Source organism: Dendronephthya gigantea, unplaced genomic scaffold (genome assembly GCF_004324835.1).
Source record: "Dendronephthya gigantea isolate DGI-Jeju-01 unplaced genomic scaffold, DenGig_1.0 000019F, whole genome shotgun sequence".
Classification (NCBI taxonomy): domain Eukaryota; kingdom Metazoa; phylum Cnidaria; class Anthozoa; order Malacalcyonacea; family Nephtheidae; genus Dendronephthya; species Dendronephthya gigantea.
In genome coordinates, this window is record NW_021163029.1 from 618,209 (window position 1) to 640,490 (window position 22,282).

At 37.3% G+C, this 22,282-nt stretch overlaps 1 protein-coding gene across 1 annotated transcript; it reads right to left on the bottom strand.

The window, feature by feature from the left end:
* Positions 1-245: 245 nt before the first annotated feature.
* LOC114521133 (lysosomal acid lipase/cholesteryl ester hydrolase-like) lies at positions 246-8,663 on the bottom strand. The gene is made up of 7 exons (XM_028541545.1): positions 8,457-8,663; positions 7,432-7,748; positions 7,044-7,287; positions 3,258-3,422; positions 3,089-3,160; positions 1,983-2,054; positions 246-1,382 (listed from the first exon to the last, which is right to left on the bottom strand). Exons 1-7 carry the CDS (start codon positions 8,535-8,537, stop codon positions 1,131-1,133), a joined length of 1,203 nt encoding a protein of 400 aa, XP_028397346.1. The 5' UTR covers positions 8,538-8,663; the 3' UTR covers positions 246-1,130.
* Between the last annotated feature and the right edge of the window lie 13,619 nt (positions 8,664-22,282).

Here is a 22,282-nt window from a genome sequence, read left to right on the forward strand (position 1 = left end):
TATAAAAAAAATTTCTAACGAGGCGCCAACCATGGTGGTATCTCGTAGCGTGCTCCGTCCCCCAATCCTCAATACCTTCCTACGCTTCTGAAATGAACTTCGCATATCTATATTATAAAGTTAAAATCTTCTGGCGACGAATGTGGATTGTGTTTTTCTACTAGTTCTGGTCATACATTCACTGATCTTAATAGATAAATGAAAGACAAGACTGCACTTCTATTAAATATATTTATATACTTCTTTCCTTCCTTCTCTAATTAAATATATTAATATACTAATTTCTTTCATTCTCTAAAATTTAATAATTACATCATCGCGTTTCTCATGTACCGAACGAATTAAGAGCACGCCGACTGATGCATGCAGGTGATGCAGCTACCATTTTTCATGCGCCGGGCACAGATAGAAAGCGCGACGACTTGTAATTGTGAATAAGAACTATAGATTGCGAAGGGTAGTCAACATAATCTTATGCAGCACAACTTTTAAGTTTGTTTCCTTTAAAGATAACTTTAGGTTGCATTCATAAAGCATGATTATCAGGCACTTTCAGTCACGAATTATTCTCATTACTAATTGCATTCTCCATCGAATATAATATTCTTTAAAAAACAAGGAGGAATTTCGTTTTAGACCAATCAGACATTATGTCTACATTTCAGTAACCATTTCCGATAAAAAGATACATTATTTACCATTAACCATCTTACATAAAGTATTAAATATTTAGGCATTCTAATTGGCTTAGCCTGCCGATCAGTTCAAAACGAAATTTCCCCTTGTTTCTTTAAAATAGATTTTTTCGAAATTACTCGTAGATACTCATTTTGAATTAACACCAATTTAATACGTCAAAATGAACCCCCAATTTTGATTTGTTCGCAATAGATGTTCCAAGCAATGAAGATACTGACGTCTTGGGCAAGCCAAGCTAATCGTGTTCGGTCTGCATATGGGCCTTTGGCCCCGGTCAAATTGACTATGAAGAATTTGTTTATCTAAAGACAATAAAAATCGTGCAGCCATAAATCGTAACATGCGATCTAAAATTATAAAAATATAATGGCCGACGTTTCATACTCATTGATATATAGATAGCTACAGTATTTTCATTGATTCGGAACATTTTATGCCATAATCTCCAACATAGCATACTCATTCAAATATTTCAAAAGAGGTTTGTAGACCAATCTACTTGCATCAAGACCCCATATGAAATCAAGATGCTCCCACTTCGGTATCTCTTGACTGTAAATAACGTTTGGTAGAGCTTTGGCCAGTGAAGCTACATCGCGTGGGTCAGCCAACCAGTCATGCTCGCCGTAATATAGTACAGTCGGTACAGAAACATGGGACACGTTAAATACAGGTGGTTCAGTCTAGCGAAAACAAAAATCCATGTTAATTTCTTCAATGATTCCTTTGTATTTTTCAATAACTAAGCTTTCCGATCCAGCGATTAACTGTTCGGAACTAACCTCAAATAGTTCAACGAGTTATGTGGCCGTAACAAAAAGCTTAATTGTGCGGGGATGTATTAACTGTTTATTGACCGAGACTGAGGCTTTTTAGCATGGACCAAGCGACGAAGGAGCGAGGTTCATGCAAAAAACCTCAGTGTGATATTTGACAGTACAGATCGAACAAGCGAGGTCAATAATCTGTTAATTATATGGCTGAACTATACATGAGATATCCGGGATAGCGGTCCAGATACGGAATATACGGACATGGTCCGGATATGGGTTTTTACGGACTTGTCAACCAATCAGAATCTTGAAAAGCTATACAATGAATTTGTGTATTCGTCTTATGCTGAATGTTTCTTTTGAAAGCGATTGTTACTATGGTATGTTATCAACAAAATACATAAAGATACACCCCTGTAATTAAGCGGTCACGGCTTCTACACGAGTAACCCATGCAAGCAGTGATCAGATCTAGGTACTGCCACATTACAAAAATTGTATGAAAAATACCATGTTATAATGATCCAAATTGTCCTTTTTATTGTAATAGTTGAACCTTTGAAATTTCCCAGATTCGACCATCTATAAAATATAGTAAAACTTGATTAATAAAGACGTTCTGTCTAGCTTAAGTTAGTTGTTTCCAATCTACTAGCACACCCTAGTATCTGGTTAACTCTTTAATTCAAAGCTACTGTGACCAAGTAATAGCATATCTTCACTTGCATTCATTTGAATTTATAGGTAACAAGACGCCTGTTCTGGCGTTAACTCCGGCGCACGTGCCAGACTTCAATATAGAGCTTCTGAACATAAACAATGCAGTTCATATTCGCATTTAGATGCCTTGCGAACCTAAATGTTCCATCGCGAAATTCAGAAGCACATCGTACTTTAAAAAGTATAGAAGTTCAATTGTTCAAAAATGTAAATAAACCGCATGATACATTCGCTTTGTCTTACACTTTGCTTTTGGCATTCGCGCTTATATATATTATATCTTCAATCCTGTGCAAACTACGACGAGTCAAAGCGCCCATACACGACCATATCATCTTGTTAAACGGCGAAATAGCAGCGATATTACTAAAATAGGACCAGAATCTACATGTATTAAATATATTCTTACCCCAATTCAGTCTAAACTTAATCGAAAAGCATGAAAAGAACGGTTTATTTGTTCCTCTTGGAGGAGTTGCCGTATCATGCGAGCGAAATCGAATCGCGCATCGGAAAATTAGCCAAAGCTGTGCACCACAACTCTTGGGAGACAAGACTGGGACGTAGATAAATCCAATCACATACACATTTTAAATACTAGAATGTTTCGCGCCATTACAGACTTGCGACGACGAAAAATAATAAAAAAATAAAAATAAAAAAAAAAAAATAAAAAAAAAACAAAAACAAAACAAAACCGAGGCGAATTTTCAACTCCGTCGCTGACGCCGGAGTAATGAACGAAAAAGAGACGCATCTTGCAAACTCTGTATCTTTGTTTGCAAAGCAATGCTCATTGCAAGTAAATTTCTGCCCTAAAATATTCTCTGCCTGCATGTGTGTCGTAAATTACACATTCCAATCATATAACATAAAGTAATGGAATTACTGCATACCTGACCATAATGAATAATGTTCTTTACTGACGTTCCCGCAGGAGTGTGGGAAATATAGACCGGAAGACGAGTCTTCAAAAAAAAATTATAAAAATAAAACTTAGGACCATTCGCATTTCACTTTCTTAAACTACATCGAGAAAAACCCTTTGAAAAGGAAAAAAAGTACCTTATTTAACTGAGCAGCATCATAACCACATAACAAAAACATCACATTTTCGCAGATAATATCTTCGAATTCTTTATGACCACAAAGAAACGTGGCGAGAAATTTCATGAAAGCATCAGATGGCAAGAAGTCAAACCCACATGCTCCAATAAACTTGCAAAGAAACTTAAAAGAAAGATTGATGAATAAAAAAAACCAACGCGGCTGACTTTAACCGCTAAAAATGATTCCCCGGCCTCAGTAATGTAACTTATAATTTTATCAGTTTTTATATTGGCAAGAAAATTATTCTGAAAAGCAAAGTTAAAAAATCATAATATTTATTATGTTTTACATAAAATACATTGGTTTTAACAAAACAAACTATAACTGGTTTTTCCGCACGAAAAATATATAGACATATGGGGTCAGGTTGAATTTTCATTAAACCTAGCTAGCCACAATTGGCCAATCAGAGTCGTGATTTCTGAGATAACAAGGATTTAACAATATAATTCATGTAAAATGTTTATACAACCGGCCTCCGGCTGGAATAGAACCTGCAGGTAAGCTTGTGGCTTATTTGATATCGCAACTGAAATAAAACGCCAAAATTCGTTAAGGCATTACTAAATGAGATAATAACGAAACAAATCATGCTTAACGGTTAAGACTAAGAACTGGTATTGTAGGCACAAGCTATAACTTGATCCGGCAATATTGCACGAATCACTGAATTCCAAGGGCTGGTTGTATAAAATTCTTTAACTATATTTTGCATAGTTAAATCCTAGTTAGCTCAGAAATACACGACTCTGATTGACCAATTCTGTCCTTAACTACAGTTAAAAGTTAACTAGCCTTTTAAACAACTGGTCCCACGATTCTACGTGGGCCCGAAACTAGATGCGATAATCGAGGGGGGTTGGTTCAATACTTGTTCTACCGAAGAAATCCGTTAAAAGTAAAAAAAAATATTAACTGATTATTGAACGAGCGTCAGAGGTCTGTACTGTGAAATATCAGACAGAGGCTTTTTAGTTGCGACCTGAATTTCTGAAGGTCTGACTGCGCCTTTTTTTTTAAACTTTTCAATAATTCCAGTTTCAAAGTGAGTTTGTTTTCAACTTAGTATACTTTTAGTGTTATTAACTAGGTTACCTAAAGGCAGTAGTGCTGCCTATACTCTTATAGAAATAGCATGCGCAAAATGCTTGCTTGTTAAAAATTCATACCATGGTTACGCAAATTATAGTCAAATGTTATACGACACTTCAAATTACAATAGATCAAAGGTCAAATTCCAAATGCGCGAGGTATTTGTGAAACTAAAACCCTGAGGCTTTAGCCCCTTAAATAAAACAATCAAAGAACTAACTTAAAAGTTAAATACTTATACATGCTTTAGTTACGCCACACAGGTTTACCCCAATGATAAAAGTAAAAGAAAATATGTTTCAAACCTTTTAAAAAAATCGAAATGACAAAGCTATAAAACAAGTGACAGTCAAATGTTATACGACACCTTAAAATCACAATAGATTAAAGTTCAAATTCCAAACGCGCAAGTATTTGTAAAAGACCAAAAGCACAAGACTCCAATTGCCAAGTAACGGTATGGTTCACCACGTCGCTTTTGGTGTCCGTTTATACAACAGTGATGCGTCATGCGAGCACAATCTCACGGCTAACTCAGTGTCTGCCTTCCAAAAACACTTTGAATTTGAAACACTGACCGTATAAAGCATGGAGTCGTTTTATAGTATACCGACCGCATTGCATTGTGGTAGGAGATCTTTTACCACAATGCAGTGCGCTATTTCGTAAATTTGCATCCCCTACTACACAAATTAGGGACTGCTGCCTTGCTCGGTCGCTCAGGCGACCTCGCTGCGGCAGCAATAATGGTAATTGCACTGCGTGAAGTGCAATTTGGTGTGAAATCAAACGCGTGATTACAATTCACGTGATTTCACACCAAAATTGCAGGACACGAAGTGCAATTTCCACTTTATTATATTCATTTTGAAATCATTAAAAAAATTAAACAAATTCAAAACGATTTATTGGCTGTTTATTATATGGCAAGCGTCACTTCCGGTGAAATGGAGCTCAGTGATTGGCTGAGGAGAATTTTCAGCGGTCCATTACTTTCCCGTAATGGACCGGCACTTACCAGTAATGGACCGGCGTTACCGGCGATCCATTACGAGATGAAAAACAGAGAAATTCTGAATGAAAAAGGCACAAATAAATGCTCAAGAGAAAATTTATTTGATTTTGAAATTTATAAGACGTCTCCAGACAGTTTAGGTAAACTAAATAATTCAATGCGGAATAATAATAATTTCCCGATCGGTCAAATAACATAACAAGATGAAAGTTAGTAAGGCAATTTCGCATAAATTAAATCAATATATATAATACAGTAACAAAGGTGAAAAACGTCTTTGGCCAATCAGCGCTTTTGTTGACATTTTTATTATTAACCAATCAGACTCTTTGATTTTACGCTACCTCCGGTGGCACACAAGAAATTTACTAACAGTATAGTATGTTGAATAAAGCCTTCGGGGGGACAGGATTTTGAACTTTTTAGATTAAATACAACGGAATATGAAAAAATATTCATTTATCTAAAAATCTGTCGGCCAGATTTTCGCTGTCGGCCGGATTTTTGCGTACGTCGTTGTTTAAATGTCGATAGCATTAATACTAGACCTTAAAGCAAAAATCTGGCCGACAGATTTTTAGATAAATGAATATTTTTTCATATTCCGTTGTATTCAATCTAAAAAGTTCAAAATCCTGTCCCCCCGAAGGCTTTATTCAACATACTATACTGTTAGTAAATTTCTTGTGTGCCACCGGAGGTAGCGTAAAAACAAAGAGTCTGATTGGTTAATAATAAAAATGTCAACAAAAGCGCTGATTGGCCAAAGACGTTTTTCACCTTTGTTTAATACAGTAAGTAATTAGTACAGACAGTAGAAGCTGACTGCGCGCGTAAACATTGTAGTCGAAGACTGAATACAAACAGATTTCTGGGCTACCTACTATGTTCGTACTCGAATAGTCGAATTAGCGGTAAGTTGAATCGGTGGTTTGACGTATCTTCGTTCGCTGTTTGTTTTAGACGCTATCAAAAATCCCCCTAAATGAAACTACACTAAATATCTGATTTTAATAGTCAAATAATTAATTTTTGGGACACCGACCATGTAGTAGACACACTATATTATTCATATGATCTAACGTTTAAATTGACGTACGACAATTTTATAGTTGGTGACCAAGTGAGGAAGTTTTTAGTTTTGTTATATAAAGAAATTTTAACTAGTTTGATGAGGTGAATATTATTTTTGTTTCAGTTTCCGCTGAATTTCCTGTTTTGGCGCAGAAATCATCCGCGTGGATTTCGGCAGTCGGCACGTATTTTCGCGGAATTCCAGCAAGAATTTTTATATAATTCTATGAACAAACCCTGTCTAAAAGAAAAACGTGAATATGCTAGCAGAAGCACTGCTAGCAAAAAGGGGAATATGCTAGCTGAAGCACTAGAGTGCAACGAAAATGATACACCGGTGAGTGGCGAATGCTTTAAATACCGCATGTTCAGAACTATTTGGCTTAAAGTAGTATATCAAGGCTATTTTCTATGCAGTAATCACATTGCATAATGGGGTCAAACAATGTTACGATGTGTATTACACATATGTTGTCAGACATTTAGAAAGCTTGGTTAGTTTATGTTTATATTAGCTGGGGCATGAGGCAAAGGTTTTACCTAAACCAAATTACCCTTACCTCTACATCTTTAGAAAAAGGTGCAAGGTATCTTATAGGACTTGTTATATTTCCAACTGTGGCAACAGGACCAAGTGCAATTAGAACATTGACTTTGCCTGCCAGTTCTTTATACAAAGACAAACCAGCAAATGCCATCATGGTCCCTTGAGAGTGTCCAATGTAACCAAGTGATGCCATTTTTGTAGTATTTAACACATAGTCAATCATTGCTGGTAAGTCATAAAGTGCCATTTTATCCCAGCTGAAATGTATAATAGAACATCACCAATGCAAAATTGAAATAGCTTAATTTTGATGTCTTGATTTCCTGCATGTTCTTATACATATGGGAATTAAGACTTGATAACCAGAGTTTAACATGACCTAATGCACTCGATCCACATACCTGAAGTCCCAGAATTCTGTTTGATCAGGTTTTAGAGTAACATGTTCTAAACCATAAGTATTTCCACGTACATTACCCAACCACACATCAAAACCTGCATCAGCCAAGAGGTAACCTAGTGATTCACTGGGGAGATTTGATACCCAGTTACTGGATGAACACAACAGGCCATGCTGTAGGAAGACAACTGGTTTGTTGCTACTTGAATATTTTTCATTCTTTCCATGTGGAATGCGATGAATCTTTAATATGTAGCCATCAAGAGTTTGCACCTTGTGTTCTTCTGCAGGGTAGCCCCAATATTCAATCATTTGAGGCTGCAAAATATTATACAAATTAGTAAAAAACTGCAGTGGACACAAAGCTTGATTGGTACTAATGTGATAACATGATTGGTACATCTAATTACCTATGCATAGTTCTTATAATTAAATTTAAGACTTTCTAGAATGTGAATTAACAGTTTTATGGGTAATAGTTTATATGTAATAATAATCTACCAAGCATCAATAAAAATCTCATAAAATGAATTAGAACGGAGAAAAGGAGTGTTAATTTTCCAATAAGGGAACTGTCAAAAACAAACACTCTCTAATACACTGTAGTTACACTCAGACCTCTCTTATAAAATATGGGTTCCAATTTTAGCTTTGCTGTACTTATAAATTCGGTGTAGTGTGAACTGAGCTTTAGTATTATTAGTGATTAGTGATTAGTGAACAGTTCTTTGCACTGTCGTTGATTACCCATATGTCCTAGCGCAAAAATCGCCTGACACCATCAGGGCAAAGTACATATTGAATTTATTCATAAATGTATCGTATGATCGAAGTACTAAGAATACGTACATATTCCGATACAAATTTGCATCGAGTAGATTAATACCGAAATAATTAATCTCACAAAAACGTTTTGCATTTATGTTACAACTATTGTAACATTTACATCTTCTACATACAATAAAAATTTCTTCGGGTCGCCGATCAGGTATAATTTATTATTTATACGGAAACCGCCATACCTACCACATTAAAATTGACTTCAGGGTCAGTCCGTGCGTCGAGGTATGTAATTTGGAACAGCAAAATAAACAACAAGCCATACATAGTACGAAAATCGCAGAGTCTAGAGACCAACACAGCTAGCAGTAAGGTACAGTACGTCTTGCTATAACTAGACACCTATAGGCTATATTGCAAACTGCAAAGGCCTTGACAGCCAAAGAGGTCAAGCTTCCGTTCGTACTCGGGTCACGCCACTATACAGATTAACTCATTGGGTAGTGAATGCTGCCTATGATGCTGCCTACTGAGTGTTTTGTCTTTTCAGTGGTTTCAGCATTGAGATGAATAAACCGCTGACGATGGTATATTCAGCTCAAAGGATTTCAATGTTTAGCAAGCACGCCCTTGAGCTGGTGTGATATATTTGCGCCTGTATCGAGCAGAGAATATCCGGGGGAGAGTGTGGGTGCAGTTCAAGGGGTTCAGCTGAGCCTTCTTGGAATTATTTAGATTTAAAATTATCTAAAATACGTCAGTCGCTTTTTGACCAAAAAATGCAACGCAATGGCGTGTAAAATGTTAACAGCTTGAGCCCGTTTACCACCAGGCGAATTTATTCGCACGACGCGAAACGATATCTGAAATTCGGTGATGTGATTGGCTAGCGAAAAAATTCGCCGCGAAAAAGTAGAATCGCTTCCTACTTTTTATTCGCGCAAATAAATTCGCCCTGTGAAAAACCGGGTGATGCAATTAGAACCTCGTCCACACTAAAGCCGGCTTTCCACTAGCGATATTTTTCGCGCGAATCGACAATTTACTTTTGTTCCAGATCTCTCAACTGCAACCATCTGGAACAAATTGCTCAAATACAAAAGAATAAAGTCGCTTCGCGCGAAAATTATCGCTAGTGGAAAACCAGCTTTATGCGTTATCAAATATCTCCGTTTTCATGTGATTGAAAACGCATCGATCGCTTTGCGTCCACACTACCGTTTTCCGAGCGTTTTCGATCGTCCACACTAAAGACCGACACACACCGGACGCGATTTGTCCTGAATTTTTCAGTTTTCAAAATTTGCTAATTCTAACAATGCTGTGATATTCATACTAATTACTGAATGATAGTGCATTTTGACTAGTCTTGTACCTATATCTCTCAAAATTTTCTTTGTGAATTGAATTAATTTGCTTCTGAAAATGAAAAATTCGCGTCGCGTTAGCGAATCACGCCCAGTGTGTGTGACAGTGTGGGCCTATAAACGCTCAAAAACGCGCGCCTGAAGTATTTAATATTTGCGGCATTTTCCGCGTGCGGATTTTCCTATAATCTCCTTATCAGTGTCTATAATCCTATAATCCTATAATCCTATAATCTCCATATGGCTTCGTCTTCTAAGACTTCTTAATTGCTAACAAGCAAGAAGCTTTTATTTGGACCGATAGCGAAGTTGAGTTGCTGCTGAGAGTTGACAACTTTAGTACGGATTTAAATACAAGGCTTCGACAGCATTAGTGACTTTAGAACCGAGATCGTTCATAGGGAAATCAACAGAAGGTTGAATAGCGCAATGTTTATTTCTAAACAAGCGTTTATTATAAGTTTGTAAGCTACAGTAAAAGACACCTGTTGTATTAGTGTGAATGGAAGGCCAAAACGCATCGAAATGTTTCCGTTTTCGAACGAAAACGCGTTTCACTTACGAATCAAGGTTTCCAGATGGAAATCCACTTAAACGAGGAGTGAAGCAAAAGCCGTTGCAGTTGTCGTTGCCGTTCTATATCGCCAAACTTTCTATTGAGTGCAGTGTAAACGGGGCTCAGTACCGACAGAGGACAGTATGATCGGTGATCACTGGAGAATAAAGTGCTTTGATCAGTATTTAACATAATTCAGAAGTTTTCTTTGTCACTGGTTACGAACAATACATCGCTGTCAGAGTGTAAATATAATGAATGACATAATACCCGTGGTTTAATAGTCCAACTGTGGACCGCATGCTTGCCACGTGTAAATTTATGTGTTGATCTTCAGTAGGAACACGTCTCACGTTTTTTACGTTTATACAAAGAAATTGTTTAAATGAATTGCTGGATTGAACGAAAAACCTATTAAAGATTTTGGATCGCTAGCTGCTAACGTAAAAACAACAGACTACTCCAGTACATGCCGAAATTCAGGGGAAATCCCCTGTCCAATTGATGCCATGCACTTACTGATTACTGATTCGCAGCGCTAGATGGCTAGAGTCAGTACAATTCCGTGAAATGAGACTTACTAAACGGTAAGAAGGCTTCTACTAAGTATTATGTTTCATCAACGAAAAACCGTAACGACAACCGTAGCAGTTTGAACTTTGAAATTCTATGATGCCGTAACTTTACAGTACAGGCATCCGCCATGCAACACGGTATTAATGGCTGCCAAGGTGGCTGATGCTATAAAATATTTCTATGTGTGTGCAGTCAACAATGACCGCTTTATATACAGAAATAAAGAGTTAAAAGACAAACTTACTAGTGACTATTTCTCATGATCTCATCGGTGAAACTGACTTGTTCACGACAAATGGAAACCAGCTTAAACCGTCAAAACGACATTGGACACGGAGTTGAACACATTCAAGCCATCATGTATATGTGCATGGCTACCTCATATCCTAGAGATTTTATAGCAGAATATTTGTTTGTCCGAATATTTATTTGTTTGAATATTTGTTTTGCCCGCTTTGCCGGGCTGAAATTTAGAAAACGATTATATGAGTAATTTTTGCCGACCTGAGATTTAGCAAACGCAGAAGCCATTGTTGTTTATGCACGTGTTCCTCAGCTAGAGAACACTGACTTTTTGGAGAAAAAAAAACTTATGGTAAACTGGTATGCTAATTTAATGCATAAAAACCGATGCATATTTTGGTCTTTCAAAAGTTCATGCATAGTAGATCGTATATAACAAGATGGGATACGAAACTTTTTGGTGATATTTTAATGGGGTTTGAAATTTTTGCCTTAACTTGATAAGGGAGTCAATATTTTCTAAAATTAAGGTTACCCTCCGTCCCGGGGTTGTAGATACTTTATGACCGTTGCCTTAGCTTAAACGGTGAAAAATGATCCATTTATTGATCAACTGAGCTGAAATCAGTATTTCGATGTAAATAGTTTAATTTCAATGAAAGAACATATTAAATGCATAAAATACAGCTAGGTTTATAGTCATTCATAAGATGTATGAAAGTATTATTTAGTGCATAAAATACAGGTTTATAGTCATTCACAAGATGTATGAGAGTATTTTAAAACTTTAGCTTTTATCTACCGTTTAAGCTAAACGCCTTTCGAACAACCGGCCCCTGTATAAAATCTCTTTAATGTGAAACTAGGTTACCTAAGCCTAAGGGTAGAAAGGTGTTTGGGTTGCCAATCTTGTTCCCACGGGAGTTCTCTCCGAAACCTGTTTAGGGATTTCTCTACGAAGTGTCCTGCACGAAGGCAATTTAGCCTAACCTGGTTCCTATTGTTAAGTGTTTAAATATTTTATTTAATCCCTGATCTCAGTGTTTGCTATTTCGGTTGCTATTTACTTTTGCAGTAGTTTGTTGGCTGAATAAACCCTCATTGGAGTAAATTCACTTTGTATTGTAGTGGACGAGGTTCAAAATTTATCTCTTTGTTAATAGACAATAGCCAATAGCGCAGGAGATCAACATATTTAATGGTGCTATTAAGATCTCGGACTGTTTTTAAGACATCTTCGTCTTCGCCTCTCGTTATAATAAATGAACGCACAAAGTTGGGCAAAATTTGGGTAATCGCATCATAATGGAAAATGCAATGAATAATTTCCGATATTCGTCGAAACCTTGTAGTCCAGCTACTACATATAACAATAAACAATTTATTCTGTTGTAACTCGAAATAGCTGCGTGGCTAGAGGCAATATAGAAATCGTTTCCCCATTCACACCTTCATATATCGCCTGCTTTCTTCACGGTTTGCCGGGGAACTTCATTTAAGCCTAATACATTGCGATCCTATAAAGCCCTTATAAAAACTAAAAAGCCTAAATACTAAAGCGCCTGAGTACGAGGCAGGAAAAGTATTATGTTTCGTTTATATAAGTTTAAAACCCACTAAGACCCTAATACAATGCGCGAAAAGAAATTTTGTGGAATGGTAGCTATGACTCCCAAAATGCATGAAGAGTTTATACAAACATGTAACAACGAAGTCGTCAAATTGCTGCTCGCCCGTCAAAGTAAATTGATTTTCCTTACATTTTCTTTTACATTGTAGCCATGTAGCTTCTGCGAATTTTCTGGACTTTCTGCTTGGGTCAAATTAACTCAAAATATCATCAAATAATGCCTAATGCATTGATCAGGAATGACTCGCATGCAGAGAAAAACCTATTGCATGGAAAGAAACGGAGTTATTCCACATTTTGCCGGCACGTCAAATACCCGGCTATTTTCATATTCACGTCTGAATCTGCATGAATGTGAAAGTAAATATGAAACCGTAGAGTCGACGGTTATGTTCAAGCGTCCAGCCACTGGTACCGTCATTCAAAAGACAAATTTTGATTTGCGCCGCCCCCGGCAATTGTAAATCAGGATCTGCATGTGGCCTTTCTCGCTCGCTTTAAACTCGCTCCACGCTGCGGCAGCAATAAAGCAATATTACATCCCGAATGCCTATTTCTCATCGGTGAAAATGACTTATATATAGGATTTGAATTTCGAGCGTTTCGATGATGGAAATAAATCACATGGTGTTTTTTAAGCCTCAGCTACACGGGAAATTTTTGACAGCGATTTTCTTCTCTTGGTGTATACTATTGAGTAAATTCAACAGAAAAGATTACGTCACTGTCAACAATTGTTAAAGTGTATATGCAATGAAAATTTCGATTTCGGGTTTTTTGTATTTTCTGAAAATTTCGACCTGTGCGTTTTTTAGCCATAGGTTAACAAATGCATACTAAAATATGCACCTTTTTCAAATATGACAAATATGAGGATTTAGACTTTTTATTACGTGTGTGTACGTGCGTATAAATAAAACACAAAAGAACAGCAACTTCGAAAATAAATCTACGTTTCGACTATATTTTAGTCATTGTCAGGACAGATTAGTGTAAAGTTACAAACACTGGAATATATCTATATAGTTAAGAAGGAGGAGTTTAATAGTGTTACCGGAAAGGACTATTGCATCAGCAAATTTCATGACGTGATTTTAAATTGAGTTGTTATAAAATTTTGTTTACCAAGGAACATAATATTTTCTTGCCCATTTAAAACTTAATTTTAACATTTTGCTATCCGTTCTATCAACAGGTATCACATTTGCCATGCAGTGAAATTAGTATGGATGTCATAGAAGGCATTTAGCCTATCTGTTCGCCGGATAGATAACAACCACACTACGAACAATGAACATTCGAGTTGATGAGACTGGTCATGATGTAGATATATGTAAGTTGGCAACGAACAAAAGGTACAAAGAACAAAAACTTAAAGAAATAATATCTGCTATATGCGCTATGCTCAATAGTAATGGTGGAAAAGTTGTGGTATATAACGTGTGCCAGTGCCGACTAGCCAACCTATCCGAACGTTTGTCACTTTTGGTGCGAATGCTGGAACAAAATATGATTTCTATCATTGGAGTGAATCTGACTGTATCGAGTATTATCTTTGAAGAGAGAGAAGAACGTCTGGTCAGCTTGGTCAAAAAAGTGGATTCTTTAATAACAACAAATTATCATCTCTATCTGCCAAGTGAAGCACAAGTTTTACAAGTATCTCCTCTGGAATCTCTAAAGCATGTCCAAGATATTGTCAATAATAAGTTCGTTTTAGAACCAATCGAATTTCATTCCCATCTAAAAAGATATATTAAAATGCAAAACTGTGGTTTGCGTGAAAGTAAAGTGTGTACTTTTAAGCATTTAAAAGCAGATCAATCCAAACGCACGACGCTAGCAGATAGGATGACTGGTAAAAGCAATAAATTCAGTTGCTACGTTTCCGCCTTTGCCAACTTCAGAGGAGGGCACATCTACTATGGCATCACGGATGATGGAGTTGTTGAAGGAGAAGTTGTTTTCAATGAAGAAGACAAACATGATATTTTAAAGAAGGTTGGGAAGGCTATTAGCAAGATGATCTGGCCTGAGAATATTGGTCAGCCTAAACGAGGGCAACACTGGGATATCTTCTTTCAACCAGTGTTAGATGAAACCTCCAAGGATATCCCATCAACCTTCGTGATCGTCGTCTCCGTGGTTCCATGTCCTGGCGGTGTGTTCACTGAGGAACCAGAATGTTATGAAATGGTGGAAGGAAAAGTTAACAAGATGTCGTTTCTTACATGGAAGGAAAGAATTTCTGGACCAGAATGGTTGGGTGGTCGAGAAAAAATTCCTTATTCAGTTTCCCGCATTACATGGAGCTCAGCTACTGCTCGGGAGACCTTTATTGATACTCATAAATTATTTATGCCATTAATTAATAATGGTCATTGGGAAGCCATCTTAAAAGAAACCAAAAGTCTTGAAAAAAAATCCAAGTTATTTAGTATGAAGTTATCAGTTTTGTCAAAACGAATTACAGCATTTTTTCGCAAAGGCCGTGTGGATAAAGCAGATAACCTACTGAAAGAGTACAACGAAATTGTAGCTAAGGGAGAAGATTCATCCATGTTTGAAGTAATCGGGTTGTATTTACAAGCAGCGCTGAAACGTCCACGCGGAGAGACTATTGAGCTGCATAGACTATTAGCTGCTGCCTTGTCAATGGCGGAGTTGGTTGAACCAGGCATAGTAGCAGCAACAGTATACGTTTTTGCAGGGACAGTCCTTTATGATCGGATGGAATTGGGCTATTCACCAGATGTCCTTTCAACAAGAGCTCTTGACTATTTGCAGTATGTTCCAGACTCTTCTAAGGTTGCGGATGATATAAGAAAAAAAGCATACTTGACCCTAGCAGCTTCCCAGCTGGGATTTAGTATAAATGGACAACGCATCAAGGAAAGTATTGAGCGTTCAAGTTTAGATAAAGCAAAGGATATAATCATGAGTGTTTATGGATCTGTTTGTGATGGAAACCCACTTAGTAAATATCACGAAATTCAACTAAATTTGGTTCAGTCGATTTGCTATTATCGACATTCACAAACACAATTCAACTTAAAGGAAAGAACTCGTCTTTTGAATGATGCCTTCAGCTACGCTAAGAAAGCCGAATGTCTTGCGAAAGAAAACCATTTTCCAGAGATGGCTGAATGGAGTAAAGCTAACGAGGCAATGTGTACGGAAGAGCTAGTGTGTATAAATAAGCGTTTTAAAACTAACAGACGGACAAATCATCCAGACGAACGAATCGTTTCTGACGTTTCATATGAATACGAGTCGGAGAAAACTTCGGACGAACAAATCGTCGAAACTTGACCGACCCTTGGAAAGCGAACAAATAGCGGAAAGCAAACAAATTGCAAGACGATTTTTCGCCTGGATGACTCGTTCGTCTTCTAGTTTGGAAACGCTGACCTATTTATAAAAAGAATTATTCAAACAGAGAAAGATTCAGATTGGACTCTGGCATCCAACATCGGCAAACTGCGAAAACATTATATGTTTTTATAAACTCTACATGTCTTTAGTGACGGTGTCAGGGGTCCCAACAAAATTTACCCCCCAATTTTGCTGTCTGCGCCTTTCCTTCTTATATCTTTCTATGTTCCGTAAGTAGTTTTATAGTTTAACTGCACTGACTGCTTAACATAATTATTAAAGGGCTTGCCTCCCTAAAATATTTGTTTGTCCCCCCCTCGTACATTTTTACCTGGCGCCGCTATTGCATGCCTTACATCAAGTTTACAAATAAGTCTTAAGATGTGATTTGCAAAATATCTGTGAGTATCCCACAGTTGCACCGAAATGTCAGTGCAATGTCACACTAAATGTGGGCAATGGTCCCAGAGACACTGAATGCTTCATATCTGTTCAAAGACACACGTTATTGCTTATTCCATAAATTAATGTCAATCCCAGTTCTTGCGCTCACAGTTTCTAACACCTTCTCCCCATTAGAGAGTGTCCTGTCTGACAGCTTAAAGCCACTCATCGTCTTTCGTTTTGCACACTATTAAAAATAACCATGAAACAATGACTGTTGATATTATATTATCCGGTATTTTTTATGTACATTTCGAGAAAAAAACATAAAAACTCTCGACGTCCTAGACACAACGTGAAAAGTTGTTTGTGGCGCCCTGAAAAAAGCTGAGACGACGTCGCCATCCAAGACAACGCCATATTTTCGCACCATATTACGCCACCTCACGTCCTCTTGAAGTTTACGTCCTCGAACTAAGTCTGTCTAATAACTGGCGTAAACCTGAACTCGATTATATTCCGTTCGTCAATACCACAGTATCTGTTTTACGTCACGCTCGTTTTGCCTAACGATGATCTGAAGAAAGGCTTTCGTCACATCACTAGTGATACAAAACATTCGGAAGCGATTGCGGAGGAGTATATCTAAGAGGAGTAGTGGTTGCAATAAGGGTCCAGTCTCTAAGGAATCGTTTAGTTAGGGCGTGTCTACAATTGGTTTTGAAGAACAGTCGTAGACAATACGCATTTTTGTCGATACTGCTTGCTCTCTTATTACTGGTTGATGAGGTATGTAGTGGAAAACCTTTCCGGTAGGTTGAACTCTTAACTGTTCATTCATTATTTTGTTATATTCTTCCAGCTTCCCCATTTTCTCAAGCCTTTGCGTGATGTTGTGCATGCGCAGTCGTGCAATCGTCTGATTCTTGTTTCCTGGCAGAGGCATACAGTCACTTTTCCAAGGTAGCGACGCCAAAACATCTCTCCACAGTCGCTCAAACTCTTCTTGGCCAGTATGGAGTAGGAAATGCTTGTAGGTCTTGGTGCTTGAGTAAACACCACCATAAAGTGTCCACCTGAAAAGTGTCAATTCGGCTCCTGGATCTCTCTCCTGGTCCTCACCCAATACTGAGGGCGCGCCAGACTTAATACGTTGAAAGTCTGTTACACCTAGCATGACGTGTACTGTAAAATGTTCCCAGTTGACTTTTCTTCACTAAAGCATATGACTAAAGGTTAGTTATCGAAGGCGTGGTTGTTTTCTCTTTATTTGATTAATGTTTGGATTTGTTACATGGGTTAAAATATCCTTTTCTGCTTTATACACCCTATTTCCATCTTAAACGCATTTCCCACTGTTGGGATCCAATCGTGATGTTATAGATCTCCACCATCTTGTTTGAAGTGCCATACAATTTGTTCAATACAACGTCTTTCCTTTTTCTTTGGTCTTGGCCTCAACTTTGTAATGGGGTTACTGTATATGAACGAACGACTTGCGCCTATGAGACTCCCCTTCGACGCTCGCAAGTAAGGTAGAATGAATAGCAGAAGAATTCTGGGTTGCTGTTCTCATGCCTTGTTCTTCAATCTGATTCTCACTGTCCTTTGACGATTGTCCTGGTTGTTGGATGTCATGAACCCTGCTTGTTCTCCAATAATTTCGTTTTCCTTTTGACTGTTCCTTGTGTTGCCCATTGATGATCTTTCTTGTTGTAGGCATATGGAGGTATGGTGTTTTTGTGGCATCCTCGAGCTCTTGGGCCGGTTGCAAAAGCCGGCTTGCTTAACCCAGGGTTAACTTAAAATTACACATCAATTTTTTTAATCGCTTTTTTATGTTGAACATGTTTTTTCATAAATATTTTGTCGATCAATAGAAGTCTTATTTTGTAAGGTCTTGAAACAAACAGCGGTGCAGAAGCATATAAACCAAAACAGTTTCCCCAACTCTATTAAGTAGTGAAATTTACTAATTTCGGAAAGATTTGACTCATCGACTTCGATCTTGAACTGGTTCCAGAAACGGAGCAAATCCTTGTAATCTCCAGAAAAAGGTGTAATAGGGTATCTTTGTAGCTTCACCGCTAGTAATATTTCATATTGTTTCCTTTCACATTTCACGTCGATATATTTCAAATATTGTAAACGATATATATCCCAAATGTTGCATAAACTGTATAAACTTGGTCCGACACTATAACCTTTTGAATATTTGTCGATCGAAACGCCTTTTCTTATCTCGTTAAAGTTGTATGATTTCACGTATTAAGACCGCACCGTGTGATTTTCTTCGGAATTTCGTTCCGATCTTTGTTGAAATCCAACCGTTATTATTTTCGCGTGATGCCTACGTCCTGCCGGGGTCGCAACGTTCAGTGTGGGGAATGGTCCCAGAGACACTGAATGCTTTACATCTGTTCACTTCGCTTTGTTTAAAACTATTTCAAAATATATACAAAAGGTTTTCTTTTCTGAGTTTGCTCGCTCCGCTCCGACACATGTTATTGCTTACCCAAAATTAACATAATCAACTGTAATGTCAATTCCAATTCGCGCTCATAGTTTCTAACATTAATGCTTGCATGGGAACTTCACGGTGGCTTTCTGCACATTTTACAGACAAATTTAGCGTCCAAATTTCTCCCTAGACGGCTAAAATTACAAATATCTCTTCGGTAACATATCTGCTAGAGCTAAAACCTATTTAGAGTTTGCGCTTGGCAGAGACCCGTCAGAACGAAAGTTAGATTGGGGGGCTGCGTCCATTCGAAAAATGGTGCGTGGGCACAGCTTGCAACACATTCTTCCCCCTTCTTTATGCGATTTATATCTCATATAACCTTCAATGACGCAACTAGCACAGTGTAAAAATCCGTCGCATGTAAAAATTTTCTTAAAGAAGCTTCATCAATACTCAATAGAAAGGTTTCAAAAGGTTCTGTAATGCGAATTTTTTTTGCAGTGTCATTTTCAACAATGTATCACCTTCAACAATGTCACCTTCAAGAGTGCCATGCATTAGATTTTATTCGACCAAAACAATGTTTGGGTTCTTTTTTGTGCAATCTGGCAACCGTGGTCGTAACAGTATATTGAACATCTTTATTATTGAAATCACGCAACGTTGTTTGTCTCTTAACTTCGACTATTGGTCAGCGCAATTTTTGCAAAGTGATATAAGGGAAAATGACCACTCACCAGTCATAACATTTTAACACAATTAGCCTTTCTCACGACGACGTTTTTGGGGTACTTTCAATTTTCCCAAACGGGTTTATAATAAGTTATAATGAAACAAGTTATAAGGAATAACTAAGCAAAATAATGAGAATATGGTCAAGGCAACGGGGTTGTTCATTGCTTGTCTAACCCGTTTACTACAGCACGGTAAGAACAAACCAAATACCAATTCAAACTATGATTTAATAACCGAGACGGTTCACCTTCAAGATGAGACAGAAAGTGTCAATGCAAACTTTATTACTAGAGTACTTCAACTACAGCAGACTATAAAGAGCCACTCGAAATAACGTGAAAAACTCGCCCTACCGGCTCGTTTTCCCCCTGATTATCTCTCGTTCACCCAAACTCCCACGCGTGTTTCTTTAAAATACTGTACAGAAACACGGAAAATGTTTTCTATTTCTTAAGTAGTAGCATTCTGCTCATTTGGGCAATGTGCTCTGGGCAATGTGTCAAAATGCTGGAATTTTGAGATTTTTGTATGATTTACAGATTTAAAGTGAAGATTTTTCGGAAGAATATTTGCGTTCTCTGTTTTTTAATTAATTTATGTGCAGGTTTGAAGCGTCAAAAAGGTCTAAATCATCGTGGTGTTTGAAAAAAAGATAAGAACTCCTAGAAGGTCTATCATGCATCAACAAGCAATTATTCACCAATGAATTGCAAAAGTGCGAGAAACTTTGCCATGAATTATTATGTTTTTACAAGGCTTCTGAGTTCTGCTTTCTTCGCTTTCTTTTCAGCCGAGCAAATCGAGAAAATTGAGGAAGATAAAAGTTTTCAAGAGTACGAAACAGGTTATCTTTGGCTATTTTAGTGAAAAACCCCAGATAAAGCCAATTTTAAAATGTAATCGCTTTGTTGCTTTTTTATGATATATATATATATATATATATATATATATATATATATATATATATATATCCGTATTGATCCGTATTGATATATATATATCCGTATTGATCGTCCATTTAAAATAGATCCGTTTTAAACATGATCTTACGTGGAGGTAAGATTCAAACCAAGCAACCAGCTCGAGTCTAACACTGGCAATTCTAAGAAATGACTCAAAATTTATTGTCTTGCGAAAGTCAAGGAAGATGATACGAATGACCTTCTTAGTATTATCGATATATAGCCATATAACATCATTTAGTCCATTTGTTTATCATTTGTATATCTATGTACCTAATGACTTCTTCACCGATCTAGCTAGAAAGTCAGACTCCCTCTTATCCGTTTTGGAAGAGGAAGATGTAAATAACAAACTCCATCGCTTTAACCATGTTGTGCAATCAACACTAGATGTTCACGCACCGATTAAAACAACAGCGATTCTTAATCGACCTTGCCCTTTTATCACACAAAATCTTAGAAACCAAATGAAAGAGAGAGACCGATTACACCATCAATTCCTAATTACGCGTGACACTAAGGACTGGGAAAATTACAAGATCTACCGAAATAATATTAAAAAAGCTCTCAGGAAGGCAGAAAATGAACATAATTCTAATGAAGTACAGCAACACAAAGATAACCCGAGGTCTATCTGGAAAATAATAAACCGTCTGGTACCATCAAAGAGCCAAGAGAGACAAATTTACACCAAAGATCACAAATCTATCGCAAACGAATTCAACCAATTTTTTTCATCAGTTGGTGAAAATGCTGCAAAGAAATCTATTCATCTAGCAGCTGCTAATAACATCGCTCTGCAGGAACCCTATGAAAAAGTTTATATACCGGAAAACGATCAATTTTCGTTTAGGGCGGTATCTTGTTATGAAGTTCGTCGAGTGGTGTTATCTTTACCTAACAATAAATCTCCCGGCCCAGATTTAATTAACCCAAAGATAATAAAAGACTGTCTTCCAGTCATTTTGGGTCCTCTTACGGATATTATTAACTGTTCTTTCCGAACTTCTACCTTTCCACTGGCATGGAAAAAGGCAGAGCTCATTCCTATACATAAAGAAGGTGATCATGAACTACCCTTTAATAACCGACCAGTGTCACTACTAGCAGTAGCGTCGAAAGTGTGTGAAAAATTAGCTCTTGAACAATTGAATTCCTACTTAATCAACTACAAGCGATTAACTCCCCACCAAAGTGGAAACAAAACACTCCATTCGACGGAAACATTAAATATTTTCACCACTGACTCAATCTTAGATGCCATGGACAAAAAGAAGCTTACAGCGCTAGTGTTGCTGGATCTCTCAAAGGCGTTCGATAGTATAAATCACCAGAGGCTACTCCAAAAATTATTCAATGTCGGAGCTTCTAATTCCACAATAAATTGGTTTAGAAGTTACCTAACTGACCGCTCTCAAGTCACTCGTATTGATTCTACAATATCGGAGCCACTATTATTAACTCATGGGGTACCTCAGGGGGCCATTTTATCGCCACTGCTCTTCTGTATATACTTAAACGATTTACCCGCTACATCCTACAATGGCAATCTGGAATCATATGTAGATGATACAAAGTTACTGTTATCGTTTCCTCTATCAGAAGTTGACAACGCTGTAAAAAACTTGGAACAAGATCTACATATGATTGCGACTTGGTGCTGCGAAAACAGTCTTCTGGTCAACCCAGACAAAACTAAATTTATGATTCTTGGAACAAGACAGTTGATAAGAGAGCTCGATGTTAATATCTCGGTTCCTTTCATGGGAAAGCTTTTAGA